The sequence below is a fragment of the Xenopus laevis genome, chromosome 2L (assembly GCF_017654675.1).
Source record: "Xenopus laevis strain J_2021 chromosome 2L, Xenopus_laevis_v10.1, whole genome shotgun sequence".
Classification (NCBI taxonomy): Eukaryota; Metazoa; Chordata; class Amphibia; order Anura; family Pipidae; genus Xenopus; species Xenopus laevis.
The window spans coordinates 98,510,466-98,524,682 of record NC_054373.1 but is presented as its reverse complement, the minus strand read 5'-3'; the positions used below and the strand labels follow the sequence as shown (position 1 = coordinate 98,524,682).

At 37.7% G+C, this 14,217-nt stretch overlaps 1 protein-coding gene across 1 annotated transcript; it reads left to right on the top strand.

Moving 5' to 3' along the window:
- The first annotated feature begins 444 nt into the window (after positions 1-444).
- On the top strand, positions 445-10,420 carry syap1.L (synapse associated protein 1 L homeolog). The gene is given in 9 exon segments (NM_001091571.1): positions 445-710; positions 2,307-2,425; positions 2,865-2,931; positions 4,677-4,750; positions 4,914-5,053; positions 6,575-6,723; positions 7,806-7,864; positions 8,766-8,910; positions 9,521-10,420. Coding segments are annotated over 9 exon segments (1,086 nt in total). The 5' UTR covers positions 445-499; the 3' UTR covers positions 9,643-10,420.
- Positions 10,421-14,217: the final 3,797 nt, after the last annotated feature.

The following is a 14,217-nucleotide window of genomic DNA, read 5'->3' as shown; positions in this document are numbered from 1 at the left end:
CCTGTTAATGGATAGTATTGGACCTATCATATGGAGTAGTATAGGACCCTCACCCTATCATTACTACCATGTCCTGGTTACAGATAGTTGTATGTTGTATGTTCTCCCTGTGTGTGGCCGACTATCATACAAGTACTAAAGTTCGCTGAAGCAGAGGTCCCTCAATTTGTGAAATGATAATACAAAAACTGGTCTAAAAACAAAGCTCACTGCCAACCAAAATGCTTCCGTACACTTGTCACGTGATACTCTGTTCCAGGAGGTTGGTTTTAGGCTAACAAAAGCATAGGGCAAATAAAGAGGCGTGGTAATATCCTTCCCATGCTATTGGTTAGGTTAAGCCAATCAGCGGGTCTGTTTCACGTGACAGCGTTGTTCTGATTGGTTGCATCACGGCTTGTTGACGTAACCAATCATGACAAGTAAGTGTTGACGGTCAGACCAGACGGGAAAATAATAAACATTTTAAAGAGGGCTGTGGGAGACCTGTAACCCGGCCATGTTCCGCGGACTTGGAAGCTGGCTGGGGTTGGAGCCGGAGCTGGAAACACAAAAGACAACAGAGGAGGAAACCGGAAAGAATGAAGAGACTAGAAGCGTGGAACAAGGAGACGGAGGAAAGTTGGAAAGCGCCGGGGAAGATGGACAGTGTGAGCAAGAGGCCAATGAGTCAGAGGAGGCGCTCATAACGCAGGCCAAAGACTTTGGCAGTGAGTATCAATCCCTCAGCTGCTTTTATGTAACAAGGATATGTGACTATCAACCGCGTTAAAATGCAGCTTCCTGCCTCTATTATCCTCAAACAGTGCTTTGCTGCATTGACACTACAGCAAATGGCAACTTAGCACATGTCCTGAGACTGAGAGAGATAATGTTCCTGTAAGTAACATGACACAAGCTTTCAGCGCATCATTATCACACTGATATCATGGGGGATAGCTGACATCTCCCCTGTAAACCCCAAAACAAACTGTTTTGCATAGTAAAAGAAATAGAAATTCTGAGGAACTTTCCAATATATAATGACTGCACATCTCTGTGTAAATCGAACACTTGTTCCTGTGTTTCTGGCGCTTAAAAACTATGGGGTAGAAGTGATATGAAAAGGCAAAAAAAAAAAAAAAAGAAAAATACTGATTTTAATATCAGTGCCATTTACAAATAGCTATAACCAGTGTTGAAATTGTTTTCTATCATTAGGCAGCATTTGATTTTGGGTTTATGTTCCCTTTAATAGTGCTAAGAGCCCTAAAATGTTTTGTGATTGTCCAAACAGATTGCTAGAGTACATGCTTGTGAAATCAAATCTAATGTATTGTAGATAGCAGGGAAGATCTGTGCCTCCAAAGATGCCCCAGTAGCTCCACCACATCTTCTTTTCTGCTGATTCACTGCACATGCTCTGTGCTGCTGTCACTTACTGAGCTTAGGGACCTACTCACAATATACAGTACACATAGAATATAAATGTCACAATATAAGGCTGATTAGTAATTAATACAGATAATTACTACATGACAGCACAGAAACAAGTGCAAATAGCATAAGCATTTAATAATCAGCCTTGTAGTATCAACTTATATTACAGGCCAACCTAATTTTGTACTTGTAAATTTGTGACGACCCCTAAGCTTAGCTTCACAACAGCTGCTCAGAGCCCACTGAGCATGTGAGTGTCACAGACACTTTCCAAGATGGTGACCCCTTATGACAAATTTGAAGTCCTGGATCATTGCTGCTATTGACAAGCTGAAACTTTAGGCTGGTGCAATAAGTTCAGTATATAAAATATGGCATTTTTAGCCATATTCATTTTTATGATTTACTTCTCTTTTAAGTTACTGCATTATATAATGCTGGAATGTAACTGAGCACTGAGTTATGACTTTTAGTTGAACATTCGTTTGCTGTTATCTTTTAAAGGCACAAATTTTGAGATGGTTTGCTATGGATTCAATCATGCCAGAATTCTGTGGAAAGAATGTTGCATTTTCGGGATTGTCAATAAATTATTTCTTTTTAAATTGGCTATGATATTACATAGAATTAAAAAATTGATTCCAAAATTCAAACATTATATTTTTTTTCTTATGTCTTTTTATGTGATTATCACAAAATTTAGATTTTTTTGTTTTCAAAATAAAAGCTTATATATTGAGATTTATTGTTAGAATGGGATCTACTTTTTGGAAACCCAGAAAGATATGAAAATTGAGAAGCCATTTCCCATAGTGAAGAACAAAAAAAATGTTCTTTATTGGCTGTAGTTTTGCATAATCATAGTTCTCTTCTTCTTTCTTATAAAGGTTACCTTCTAAACTTTGCTTCCGTTGCTACAAAAAAGTTATCTGAATCTGTAGCTGAAACGGCTCAAACTATCAAGAAATCAGTAGAGGAAGGAAAAATCGACGGTATAATTGATAAGGTGATTTCCCTAGACAACCTGTAATCTCTATTTATTTCTTTTTTTTTTTCAACAAGAAATAATTAAAAGGGACAGCTGATTATAGATAGAAAATGTATTTTCACACATATTTTATATTAAGATGACCAGACTTTATCTGGGTTTTTTTGTCAAATGTAACCTTTATTCTAACTGGCTCATCGTTATTTATGTATGTGTTATTTGGTTAATAATCTAGAATATAACTTTGGTATTTTGTTTCTTCTGTTTTTATTAAAAGATAATTTAAAGTGACCTTGGTCATACTATACTATAGTTGTGTCATTGTATGGAAAGGGCCATGTGCAATTTGCTGTAGTTCTGCAGTCTGCTTTTTACATTAATCATTGTAGCGTACTCCATTGAAATAAATTCCTTATAACATTTATGCACAATTAACATATTAACATTTCTCTTGTAGACGATCATTGGTGATTTTCAAAAGGAGCAGGAAAAATTTTTACAGGAGAAGAATTTCAAAAAGTCAGGTAAGTGATACCATTCTATTTTTTACAGGAGCAGAAACTATCTGAATATGCCAAAAACATGGAAAACCACTGTATTAAATATTTAATATTAAAGGGAAAGAAAGGTGAAGTTCACTGGGGGTGCCAATTGTTCGGTGAATCAGTGGCTTACTTTTTACCCTGGGCCAGTGCATTCTTTACAGAACAGGTGTGCTGGCTTTTACTGCTTTCCCAGGAATCCCTAATGGCTGCACCAGACCTGCACATGCACAATACAATCAGAAATTGATACAAGCTCAGTATAGTAAAATAGAAAATATTACTATACCTTGCATATAAAAAATAATCAACTGTACTTTCTTTGGGGATGTCAAAGACAAATCAAATATTCCATCAGCATGAATAGTTAATCAACCGGTAATTTCTATAAGTGACATGGTAAAAGAAATTGGTATATACATATCTGTAAATATTACCATTTTACATTTTTTTTTTTTTGAGTTACCATTTTGTGATGGTCTGTGTGTGACTTCTGAGATCATCTAACAGGAAATAATGCAGGTTCTAACTTTAGTAGAAGTAGAAAGTGTATATATTAAATATAATATATAATATTTAGAAGTGTTAAAAAGGAAAACTACCGAGGCAGTTTATTGCCAATAGATTAGCCACAATAGTGCAAGCTATAATGCTCTATTTTTTCTGTAGAATGCATTACCATACCTGAGTAAACGGCTCTAGAAGCTCTCATAGTTTATTTAGCATAGAAGCTGCCATATTCTCTTGGCGTGACATCACCTGCCTCAGTTTCTCCCTGCTCACTCAGCTCTGGGCTCAGATTACAGCTGGGAGGGGAGAAGGGAGGCGGAGAGGAGCAAACTGAGCATGCTCAAGCCCTAGCCCTGGAGGTGATGTAAGAAGGAAGTGTGATGCAGAAGAAGAAATGTGGTGTTTCCTTTGACAGAGGACTCGGAGCAGCATTACTTTGAGGGTTTACTGGTGTATTTATATAGACCTTTCTGATAAAGCTCACTTAATTTTAGCTTTTCCTTCTCCTTTAAATTTAAACAAGTGGATTTACTAAGTAGTCTTGGATGTATTTCAACACTAATCCAAGCAGCTTCTTCAGTTCGGTTGTGCTTTGGTAAGTTTGGTGCAGTGCAATTTGGAGCGTAATCGCCATGCCTTTTCCCCAGAATTCCAGTGTCCTTGCGGTTGTAAGGGGGTAATGTGTTTTGCAGATTTGTGATGTGCCTTCCACAATTGTCGCCAATTTTCCAAAATTACCTCAGCTGATGACAAAGTACCCACAAGCCACGAAAGGCGTAAGGCTACCCTTTTTTTTTTTTTGTTTAATAAATTACTCTGGATTGGGTTACTTTGTATTTGCATCATACTTTGGAGTGAAGTCCGGTTTTGTGCCAGCCTACAATTGAACACATATGTGTCCATTTCCTTGTAAAGTCCACCTGATGTTACAGCAGTGTTTGATTCAGAACAGAAGGACTGAGTGGCTCTAAGCACAACAATATGGAAATGCAATAAGTGCATTTTGACATAAGTACCTTTAACTGACTGCTGGCTAATTGCAGGGACAGCAACTGCACTCGTGGACATACATGAACCCATTCTAACCCATTATCCAGCTTAAGCTACTGGTACTGATATGTAGTCACATATTGCAGTAGGTTATACATATTTTGCAGTAGTAATCTTTGTGTTAGAGGCTGCACCGAATAATTCATTCTGATATTCAATTTTATTAGACGCTTCGGTTGCTCCGTGGGTTGGCTATAATGAAGAGGAAACCATTCAACAACAAATACTGGCCCTGTCTGCAGTAAGTTAATATTTATAACTAAGACATTTCAGCCTTATTCCCTCCATATAAGCAAATTACTTGCCCATGGCACCTGTATAATACTCTCTAAATAATATGTTGGCAATGTTTAATTGATAACAAGAATAACACACATTTATGTCTGTCTTTCTTCTTTTTTAAGGACAGACGCAATTTCTTAAGAGATCCTCCAGCTGGAGTACATTTTAACTTTGACTTTGAGCAGATGTACCCCGTTGCCCTTGTAATGTTACAGGAAGATGAGCTACTTAATCGAATGAGATTTGATCTTGTCCCAAAACTGTAAGTCAGTCTGTATTACGAGTTGTGTTTATGCACCTTTGCAACCTTCTAACAAAAACTTTTTAAAGCATATGTATTGAGACATCAGTCTATAGATCTAGGGTGTTGAACTTTACCGAAAACACAGTGAGAGAGAGAGATTGCTCACAAAACCAAAATAATATAAAGAAAACAGTTTACTGCTCAAGTTCTGTGAGCACCATCCTTAGCCCCTGTAGTATTCTGTTGTAGAGAGACCAATGTAGTGTTGAGGCATATAGTGTGCCCCATTCAGACTCCAGCCTGGGAGTTTGTGTGTTCTTCCTATGATTGAGTGGGTTCTTTTTGGGTCCTCCGGTTTCCTCCCAAACTCTAAAAACATACGGACAGTTTAATTGGTTCCTGGTAAAATTGTCCATATTGTGTGTTAATGTGATTGAGACCAGATGTAAGGGCATTGGTTGTAGGCTCCACTGAGACAGGGACTAATGTAAATATAGTTACAGTAAGTTGGGTTGAAAAAAGACCAAAATCCATCAGGTTCAACCCTTCCAAATGAATCTCAGCATCCATACATACACTCACACTGTCCCCTCCATACACTTACATAAACTATATATCTATATTTATATCTATATATCAATATCTATAATATTTGTAGATTTTAGTATGACTATAGCCCATGATATTAAACTTATCCAAGAAAACATCCAAGCCCATTAAAGACATTAACAAAATCAGCTCTCACTACATCACCCGGCAGTGCATTCCATAACCTCACTTTCCTTACTGTGAAGAACCACCTACAATAGTTCAAATGAAAGTTCTTTTCCTCTAGTCTGAAGGGGTGGCCTCTGGTGCGGCGATCCTTGTCATGGGGAAAAGGATTCTCAGCTATCTGCCTATAATGTCCTCTAAATGATGTATAATCTCTGTGAAGTGCTATGAAATATGTCTGAACTGTATAGTAAAGTATAATCGTAATAGTCCTGTGCATATTAACAAATCCTACCAAAGAATTCTTTATAACAGAAAGCAATTATTTTCTATCCTTGGATGGAAGTTCTCATGTGATGCAAAACTTGTGATTAGTGTCCCTTAAAAACCAGATTCATAAAAAACATGGTTTTATTTTATGAAAACTGAACTGTAACCTGTTAAATCTAGAACTGAATTTGAAGAGAAGTTGTTTACATCAAACTGAATTGAAGTCGAACCAGCATTTCCTTTGCTTTTAGAACAATAACTTTTAAGTTCCAGCCTTTGGCTAGGCCCCACCCTATGTCATATATCATGCAATGAGGGAAGATAGTGAGTTAATTAATACATTTTCTTATAATTTTGATGTATCCGTTGTCATAGTTTCAAGAATAACAAGTGCAGCAAACACTTATTATCCCAAAATCTCACCCTAACTGTCCTTCAAGTGTATCTAGGAGATTCTCCCCAGTTGTTTTCCTAGCTGTCTATCAGGCTGAACACCCCTCCTTCATTTTAATGAATTAAACAGCAAGATTTATTAGCTGTCTTTTGCTATTTCAGTGTAAAGGAAGATGTGTTCTGGAGGAACTACTTTTACCGTGTGTCTTTGATTAAACAGTCTGCACAATTAACAGCCCTGGCAGCACAGCAGCAAGCAGCAGAGGAAACTGATAAGGTTAATGGCAGGCAAAATGGTGGTGACTTAGAAGGTACTGTATTAGAACACATGGGCTAAAAGACAATGTTGTTTTTTTTTTGTTTTTTTTGAATTTCTTAAAAGTCACATTACCCTAATTTTTTCTATAGAATTGTGTTTGGCATTGGGAAATACTTATGCTTTCACAGGACTTTGTTTTTTTGGCTCCAACATCAGGTTGGTTTCCAGGAGTATCTTGGAACACAAATTCATTAGCATTCTCCCCGACTGCCACCCTAACACCCACCCTATCATTCAGGCTGGGTCCCCAGCCACTAGAAAAAGAGTTTAGGGAATGCTGACATATGGAAGTTTGTCTGATATGGAATTCCAGGTTTATCTAGTCACTTACACTGTGCTATGATACTATGGGGCAGATTTATTAAGGGTCAAATAGTAAATCAGAATTTTTTAATTTTATTTGGTGTCAAAATTCACACATTTGAACTTTAATCCCCCTATTCGATTGTAAATTTGTATGAGAGATCACAGCTCAACCATGCAAACAGTACTAATGTAAATATCCGCCATCTAAAACCTGCAGAGATCATGTGCAAGTCAATGGCAAAGGTCTGTTGAGCCATTTGGAGATGTTAATAGCCTTCCTGACATTCAAGGTTCTTTTTCATAGAAAAACTTTATTTGTATGATTCGAATACGATTCGAAGTTTCTGGTTGGAACTATATAGAATATTACACATTACGTAGTAAGGTTGGTGGCCCTATCAGATTTCCTTTTTTTGGCTTATGGGCATTGATTTCCAACCAGAAACATGTGTAGTGGAATCCAGGACCAGATCATCTTCCACTGCATATGCTTTTGGCTGCAGTAGCTGTCCACAAACAGGATCTGACATGGCCTTCAACCCCACCGTGCAACTCTGCAGTAAAAAGCACTAGTAAGTGGGGCCCATGAATTACTTTGGACAAAATCAATATGTTTCGGGTTGGGCTAATTGGTTAAAAAAGTTGGGGTGACGTTTTCATTCTCCTTTAATTTCATGGCTTGCATTTATTTGTATACATTTGTCCTTATGAAACGAAGAAAGTTTGTAAATAATAACGTTGTTCTGCATATTCTTTATTCCAATATAGAAACTGTAAGGCCAAAGACTCCACCAGTGACTATCAAATCCCCACTTAAAAATTCAGAGGTAATTATTCAGATGTATTTGGCTTTATGTCACAAGGAACGGTCTAACTGTCTGATTGTTTCAGCTCCCTGAGTTACATCCCACACTGCCCTTGCCAGGTTCCTACTTAAAGGAGAATTCTACTCGTAACATAAAAAACTCCTACCCCCCTACGTAGACCCCCTCCCTCCTCCCCCCCAGCTTATCTGGGGCAAATGCCCCTAACTTTTTACTTACCCCTCAGTGCAGATTCTGTCCTAGGGAATTCATGGCCGCCATCTTCTTTTCTTCATTAAACTTCGGAAGCAGACCGTCGTTTTCAGTGCATGTGCAGTTGGAGTACTATTCCGGTGGTCCTGAACAACTGCACATGCGCAGAAAGTCACACGAAAATTTCCGTGACATCTTTCGCGACTTTCTGAAATTCTCGTGACTTTCGATGCATGAGCAGCGACCGGACCGGAATATTACTCCAACTGCACATGCACTGAAAACGACGGTCTGCTTCTGAAGTTTAACGAAGAAAAATAGATGGCGGCTGTGAACTCCCGGGGACAGAACCTGGATGGGTAAGTAAAAAGTTTGGGCCATGGATAGGAAGGGTAGAACTGACCTTGTTTAGGTCTATTCTGCATGGGGAAATAGTTCAGCAGCAATTTACTGAGATGCACACATGGATTTAGTTTCCCTTTAAGGGAATTTAGAATTCTTACATATTAGGTAGAATATCTGTAAGGTGAAGTATTATCAGTTGTGCTTGTTATCAATGTAGCTCCTCCTTCTCAAACGACATAACTGGCCAGGTTAGTCCAAAGCACAGGCTGGATTACTTCTTAGAGTTGAAACCGAGGCTGCAGGAAAAAGACTGTTGTACTTCAGCTTGTTCTGTCACTGATTTGGGCACTGGTCCAATCTCTTCTAGGAAGAAGAGGAGATTTCTACAAGCCCAGGAGTGTCTGAGTTTGTGAGCGACGCTTTCGATGCATGTAACCTAAACCAAGAAGATCTTAGAAAGGAAATGGAACAGCTTGTTCTTGACAAAAAAGATGAGGCTGATAAAGCAGAAGGTGATTTGCTCATTCCCTTTTTATAATGAATAAAGCACAGGAATATGCTGTTGTGGAGCTTTCACTTCAGTGATTCCTCTGATAGCTGAAGTGTTGGATGCTGGCAGTCATAGTTTCATTGCATCCCCAATTATTATGTTTATTCAGATTTATAAACAAGCCGCACAAGTGCAGTTGCCAATAGCAGCCAATCTACTGTTAAGGCTGCATTTTCAAATATCCAACTAATGGATTCACAACAGTTAAATATCAGATATTTAGAACTGGTCTTATGGAGTTATTCAATAAGGTACAATGTTTGCTACCTATAGTAACAAATCAGCAGGTAGTATTTGCTGGTCACCTGTTTAAAGGGAAAGACCCAATTGGTCACTACGGGTTACTACATCATACTGCCTTATATTAAATATACTGTGGCATAATCTTTTACAAAGGGTTTCTAAATTAGCACCTTAGTTTCAGTTTCAGTTTCTAACCTTAGTTAAAGCTCGGGTTGCTATGGGGAACTGCACTGATGCAAATAGCACCATTGTTAGCAAATCAGCCCAATTACACATTCTTGAATGAAATGGTTGTAATGTTATGTTTCTTGTTGTCATTTTTTTTTTAGATGAAACAGAGGATTGGATAAAGGAGTTACAGGATGTGGTTCAAGAATATGAGGTGGTCACAGACAAAATGAAGGATGACAATTGGGACAAAGAGATTGAGGAACTTCTACAAGAGGACTAACGCAATACTGTTCAGATGGACTGTGCCTATACTATTCTCATTCTACTCTAGTCATTCCTTCAGGCTCTGCTCCACAGAATAAGATCATGGCTGGTTTCACCTTTTCTAACAGAGCATTTACTGCAGTGGGAGTACAGTTTTAGAACTAGCGGTGGAACATTAAGTGCTATTAACCTGAAGCTCTGGGGAGCCCTGTCTGTTCTTGTTGTTGAATTGTAATATTCTTGTTTAAAAGGCATTTAACAGCACAGAGGTCCTGTTCATTTATATGGGATATGGACTTAAGTTCAACTGACAACTGACATGTAATGCATGTTTATGTTTCCAGCCACATCTATGTTCACTGTAAAATAAGACATATATAGATATATATATAGATTTAGAGAGGTCACTGACAGTTTAATTATTTAAATGTCATTGTAGTATAAATAAGAGCTAAAAGTCCAAGTATCTTCAGAGGTGAGTGGTGCCAAACTGTGGAACACAATTTATTTTTTACTGTTCAAAATATGAGAATTGGTTTGCCAGTTTGATACAGGCAAAATGATTCAGGCCTGGTTCTATGTAATTGAAAAGTAAATTGTATCCTGTCTGGATTTGTTTTGTGGGGTTTTTTTTTTTGCCCATATTTTTGTTTTTCCTTGACCTTAAGAACATTTTTACCTGATTTTAATCTTCTGACCTAGTTTAAATGAGGACTTGAACCAAGCCAGGTATAGTGTGTATATTCCAGTTTGGTTTGAGAAAATTTATATAGCTGAATAAATAATTTATGGTACTTTGAGTGTGTGTGTGTGTGTTAAATTGCAAGTCTATATAAAAGTGCTCTGAACAATTGCTAAATCACATTTACCAAAATTATATATTGAACCCACCACAGAAAATGTATTTAACATGGTATTATACAACACAAGCCATTTTATTTATTATTCAGAGCAAACACATCACCCATCCATTGCATTTAATACTCATTTTACTATTAATATGGTATGTGTGAATTGCAGACATTTCCTGTTATATTTGTTTGATTAAGATTACTATCTTAGGAGTAGATACTATCTACTACTTATAGTAGATATAGTAGATACTATCTATTACTTATCTATAGGAGTAGAACTTACTTTTCTGCTTTATTTATTGTCTGGATGTCTGTAATCATCATATTGGCTTTAAAACCCCCATGTCTCTCCAAGCCTCTCCTTCAAGTTTCTTAGAGCTTGCATTGCAATATAATAAAAAAGAGGTCATCTATATAACGAAAGTAACAAATAATGTACTTCCAAAATTCTGATTTATAGATGTATTTATCCTCATACTCTGCCATAAATAGATTTGCATACGGGGGGGGGGGGGTATTTTGAGGATAAATACATCTATAAATTAGAATTTTGGAAGTACATTATTTGTTACTTTCGTTATATAGATGACCTCTTTTTTCTCTGGCAGGGCACAGAATTGGAATTGACCCTTTTCATCAATTTTCTCAATACTATTCCTTCCACGATTCGATTCACTGCATCATGGAGCATGACTTCCATATCCTTCTTGGATGTACTGATAGAATATCAGGCAGGTAAATTTAAAACCAATATCTATCGCAAACCTACTGATCGAAACACCTTACTGCATGCTGATAGTTTTCATCCACCATCATTAATTAAAGCTTTACCATATTCCCAGATGACAAGAGTAAAACGTATTACTTCAGAAGGACAGGATTTAAATGATTCACTGCAAACCATGGCTGAGAGGTTTCACGAATGGGGCTATGGAGAGGAAATAGTAACACAGGCTATCGCTAAGGTGAATAATGATATTGTGATACCTAAAGCGGATAAAGCCAGGACAGTTTTTGTTACTAAATATACAACTGCCAGTAGATTTGTTAAACACACTATACAAAAACATTGGCACCATTTGCAAACTGATGCGATCATTGGCAATGAATGTCAGGAACCCCCTATGTTAGCTTTCAAAAGGGGAAAAAAGAGATTTGGGATTAAGCAAAGGATCACTTGCCAATCAACGCATGTGGTATATTTGATGATCTGCCCCTGTGGATTATATTACATTGGTAAAACTATTCAAAAATTGAAGGACAGATTTAGTAAACATAAGAGCGTGATAAAAATAGGTAGGGAAACAACTCCCCTGGTACAACATTGTAAAGATTATCGACATAATGTTTCATCATTGAGAATTATGGGGATTGAACAAATCACTAACACAGTTGGTGGAGTAGATAGAAATACTCTTCTATTGAGGAGAGAAGCAGAGTGGATCTATCGTCTTAATACAATTACACCACATGGTCTTAATGATTCTTTAAATTTGTCTGGCTTTTTACAGAACAGATAGTTCTCATATTTAATAATGGTTTGCTCAACTCCCTAACACGCCATTCTGATTGGAGATTAATTTTTTTCAAATCCTGGGTAGGTATGATTGCCTTACGTTGCTATAGTGACCTTGATACAATATTGAAAGATTTACGTTCTCCTTTTTCTATAGGTGATTACAGTAATGTGAAGAAATACATGGGGACAAGTACTACACCTTCATTGGCATATGACATATGATATATTATGTTAAATAATTTTCTTCTTTTTTTTGTTTGTTTATTTTTTCTTTTGGTCTCCTTCTTTTGTTGTATATACATTATTTCTTTATTTTTTATAATTTTTTTTGGTTTTGTTTAGGAACGATAACCTGTTGAGGTGAGGAAGTTGTCTGTAGTTTATTGTTGGTATTTTGGGATTATATGTAATTAAAATGAAATGTAAGGTGGAAGGTATTATTTCCTGAAAATACCACCTTTCTTCAGTGACGCTGGAACGCAATTGCGCTCCACAGAATAAGCATCGGTAACTTCCTCATATCTCGACAAGAGTGGGCGGAAGTGACGTCGACAATAGGCATACTTGGAACGCATGTGCGTTCCATTTGGATTGCGACGCATTTTTTGTTGTATACGCTTCTGGGTTAGGAGAGGATGTGACGTCACACGCCACTTACCATGCGTAGGGAGACTACCGAGGGTAACACAAAGGTATTTAAACCTATTTTCTGGACACATTCGTTCTGCCTTTTATCTCTTTTTGCAATATTCTATGAAATTTGCCCCTGATGAAGACCACGCTAGTGGTCGAAACGCGTAGGGCCAATACTGGGCCATGGGCCAATATTGGGCCATGGGCCAATATTGGGCCATAGCTGAAAATGTAAGTGTATTTTTGTAAATGTAATAAAATTTTGCCTTTTTAAATTTGAGTGTGCAGTGCCTATATCTATTTTTGTAGTGTATGATTCCCAACCTTCTATGATGATCTGACACAATAATTGGATGCCTAAGACGGAGTATCCAGGGAACCACTTCACGGATAATACTTGGCTAAATACTATACTAGACAATAAATATACACAGTACACAGAGCTTATATAAGCACACAGAGCTTAAGTGCTATGTGGTAAGAGACACGGGCAAATCTACTAAAGTGACTAACGCGGGCGAAAATTCGACAGCGTGTCGTCATTTCGGTACTTTGACGATTTACAGTCGCCGGCGTAACTTCGCTAGAGAAGGAGATGGACTCTAGCAGTACTTTACTCCCTAACGCCTGGCGACTTTGCGCTCTGGCAAATGGATGTAACTACGCAAATTCAATAAATGCGGATTTTACTGAACGTTACCTCTTGCGCCAGACTTGCCTTCGCCACCTCAGACCAGGCAAAGTGCAATAGAGTAGATAGGAGTTCCTAAACAAATTGTTGGAAATGTTTCTAAGTCCCAAAAAACGCTGGCGTCTTTTCCTTTTTCAGGGTGATACGCTGAAAAATAGCATAATTTTTTTGGGGGTAAGCGGCTTTCCTCCCTACATTTCCTAACATATGGCACATAAACTATACACTGGGCTTATGTGTAGGGCAATATAACAACTTTATTTTATTAAGGTTTTCTGGGCTTGTGTAGTGTAATGTATTTGCAGCAACATATATGTCTCGCCGTATGCAAATTAGCCAATGCTAGCGCAACTTCGCCATCGTTCGGCCCCTGGACGCAACTTTGGATTTTAGTGAATTAGTGTTGTCCTGGCAAATCTAAGCCTGGCCAATTGTTGCGCTGTGAGCGAAGCCATCGCTGGCAAATTTTCGGAGGTTAGTAAATTTGCCCCACAGTACGAAGGAAGTCCCTGCCCCATAGAGCTTACAGTCTAAGTGGATGGGAGGCCAACATACAGGCAGAAATTGGATATGAAAAAGTGCACAAGGTAAAAGCATTGCTCAATAGACACCAGGATTAGACTAATGTTCTAGTGCTCTAAAAGGTAGTACTTTTAGTTTTTTCTTGAAGAGATTGAGAGAGCACTCCTTACAGAGGAATTCAGAGATGCAAGGTAAAGAGCAGCAAGATTACACTATTAGACATTTCATTAACTGCAACTCCTTGTTTGTAGTGTACCTCTTGGAATGTACATAATGCAACATCCAATATGTGGGGCAAACCACTAGACCCTTAAAGGAAAACTATACCCCCAAAATGAACACTTAAGCAACAGATAGTTCATATCATATTAA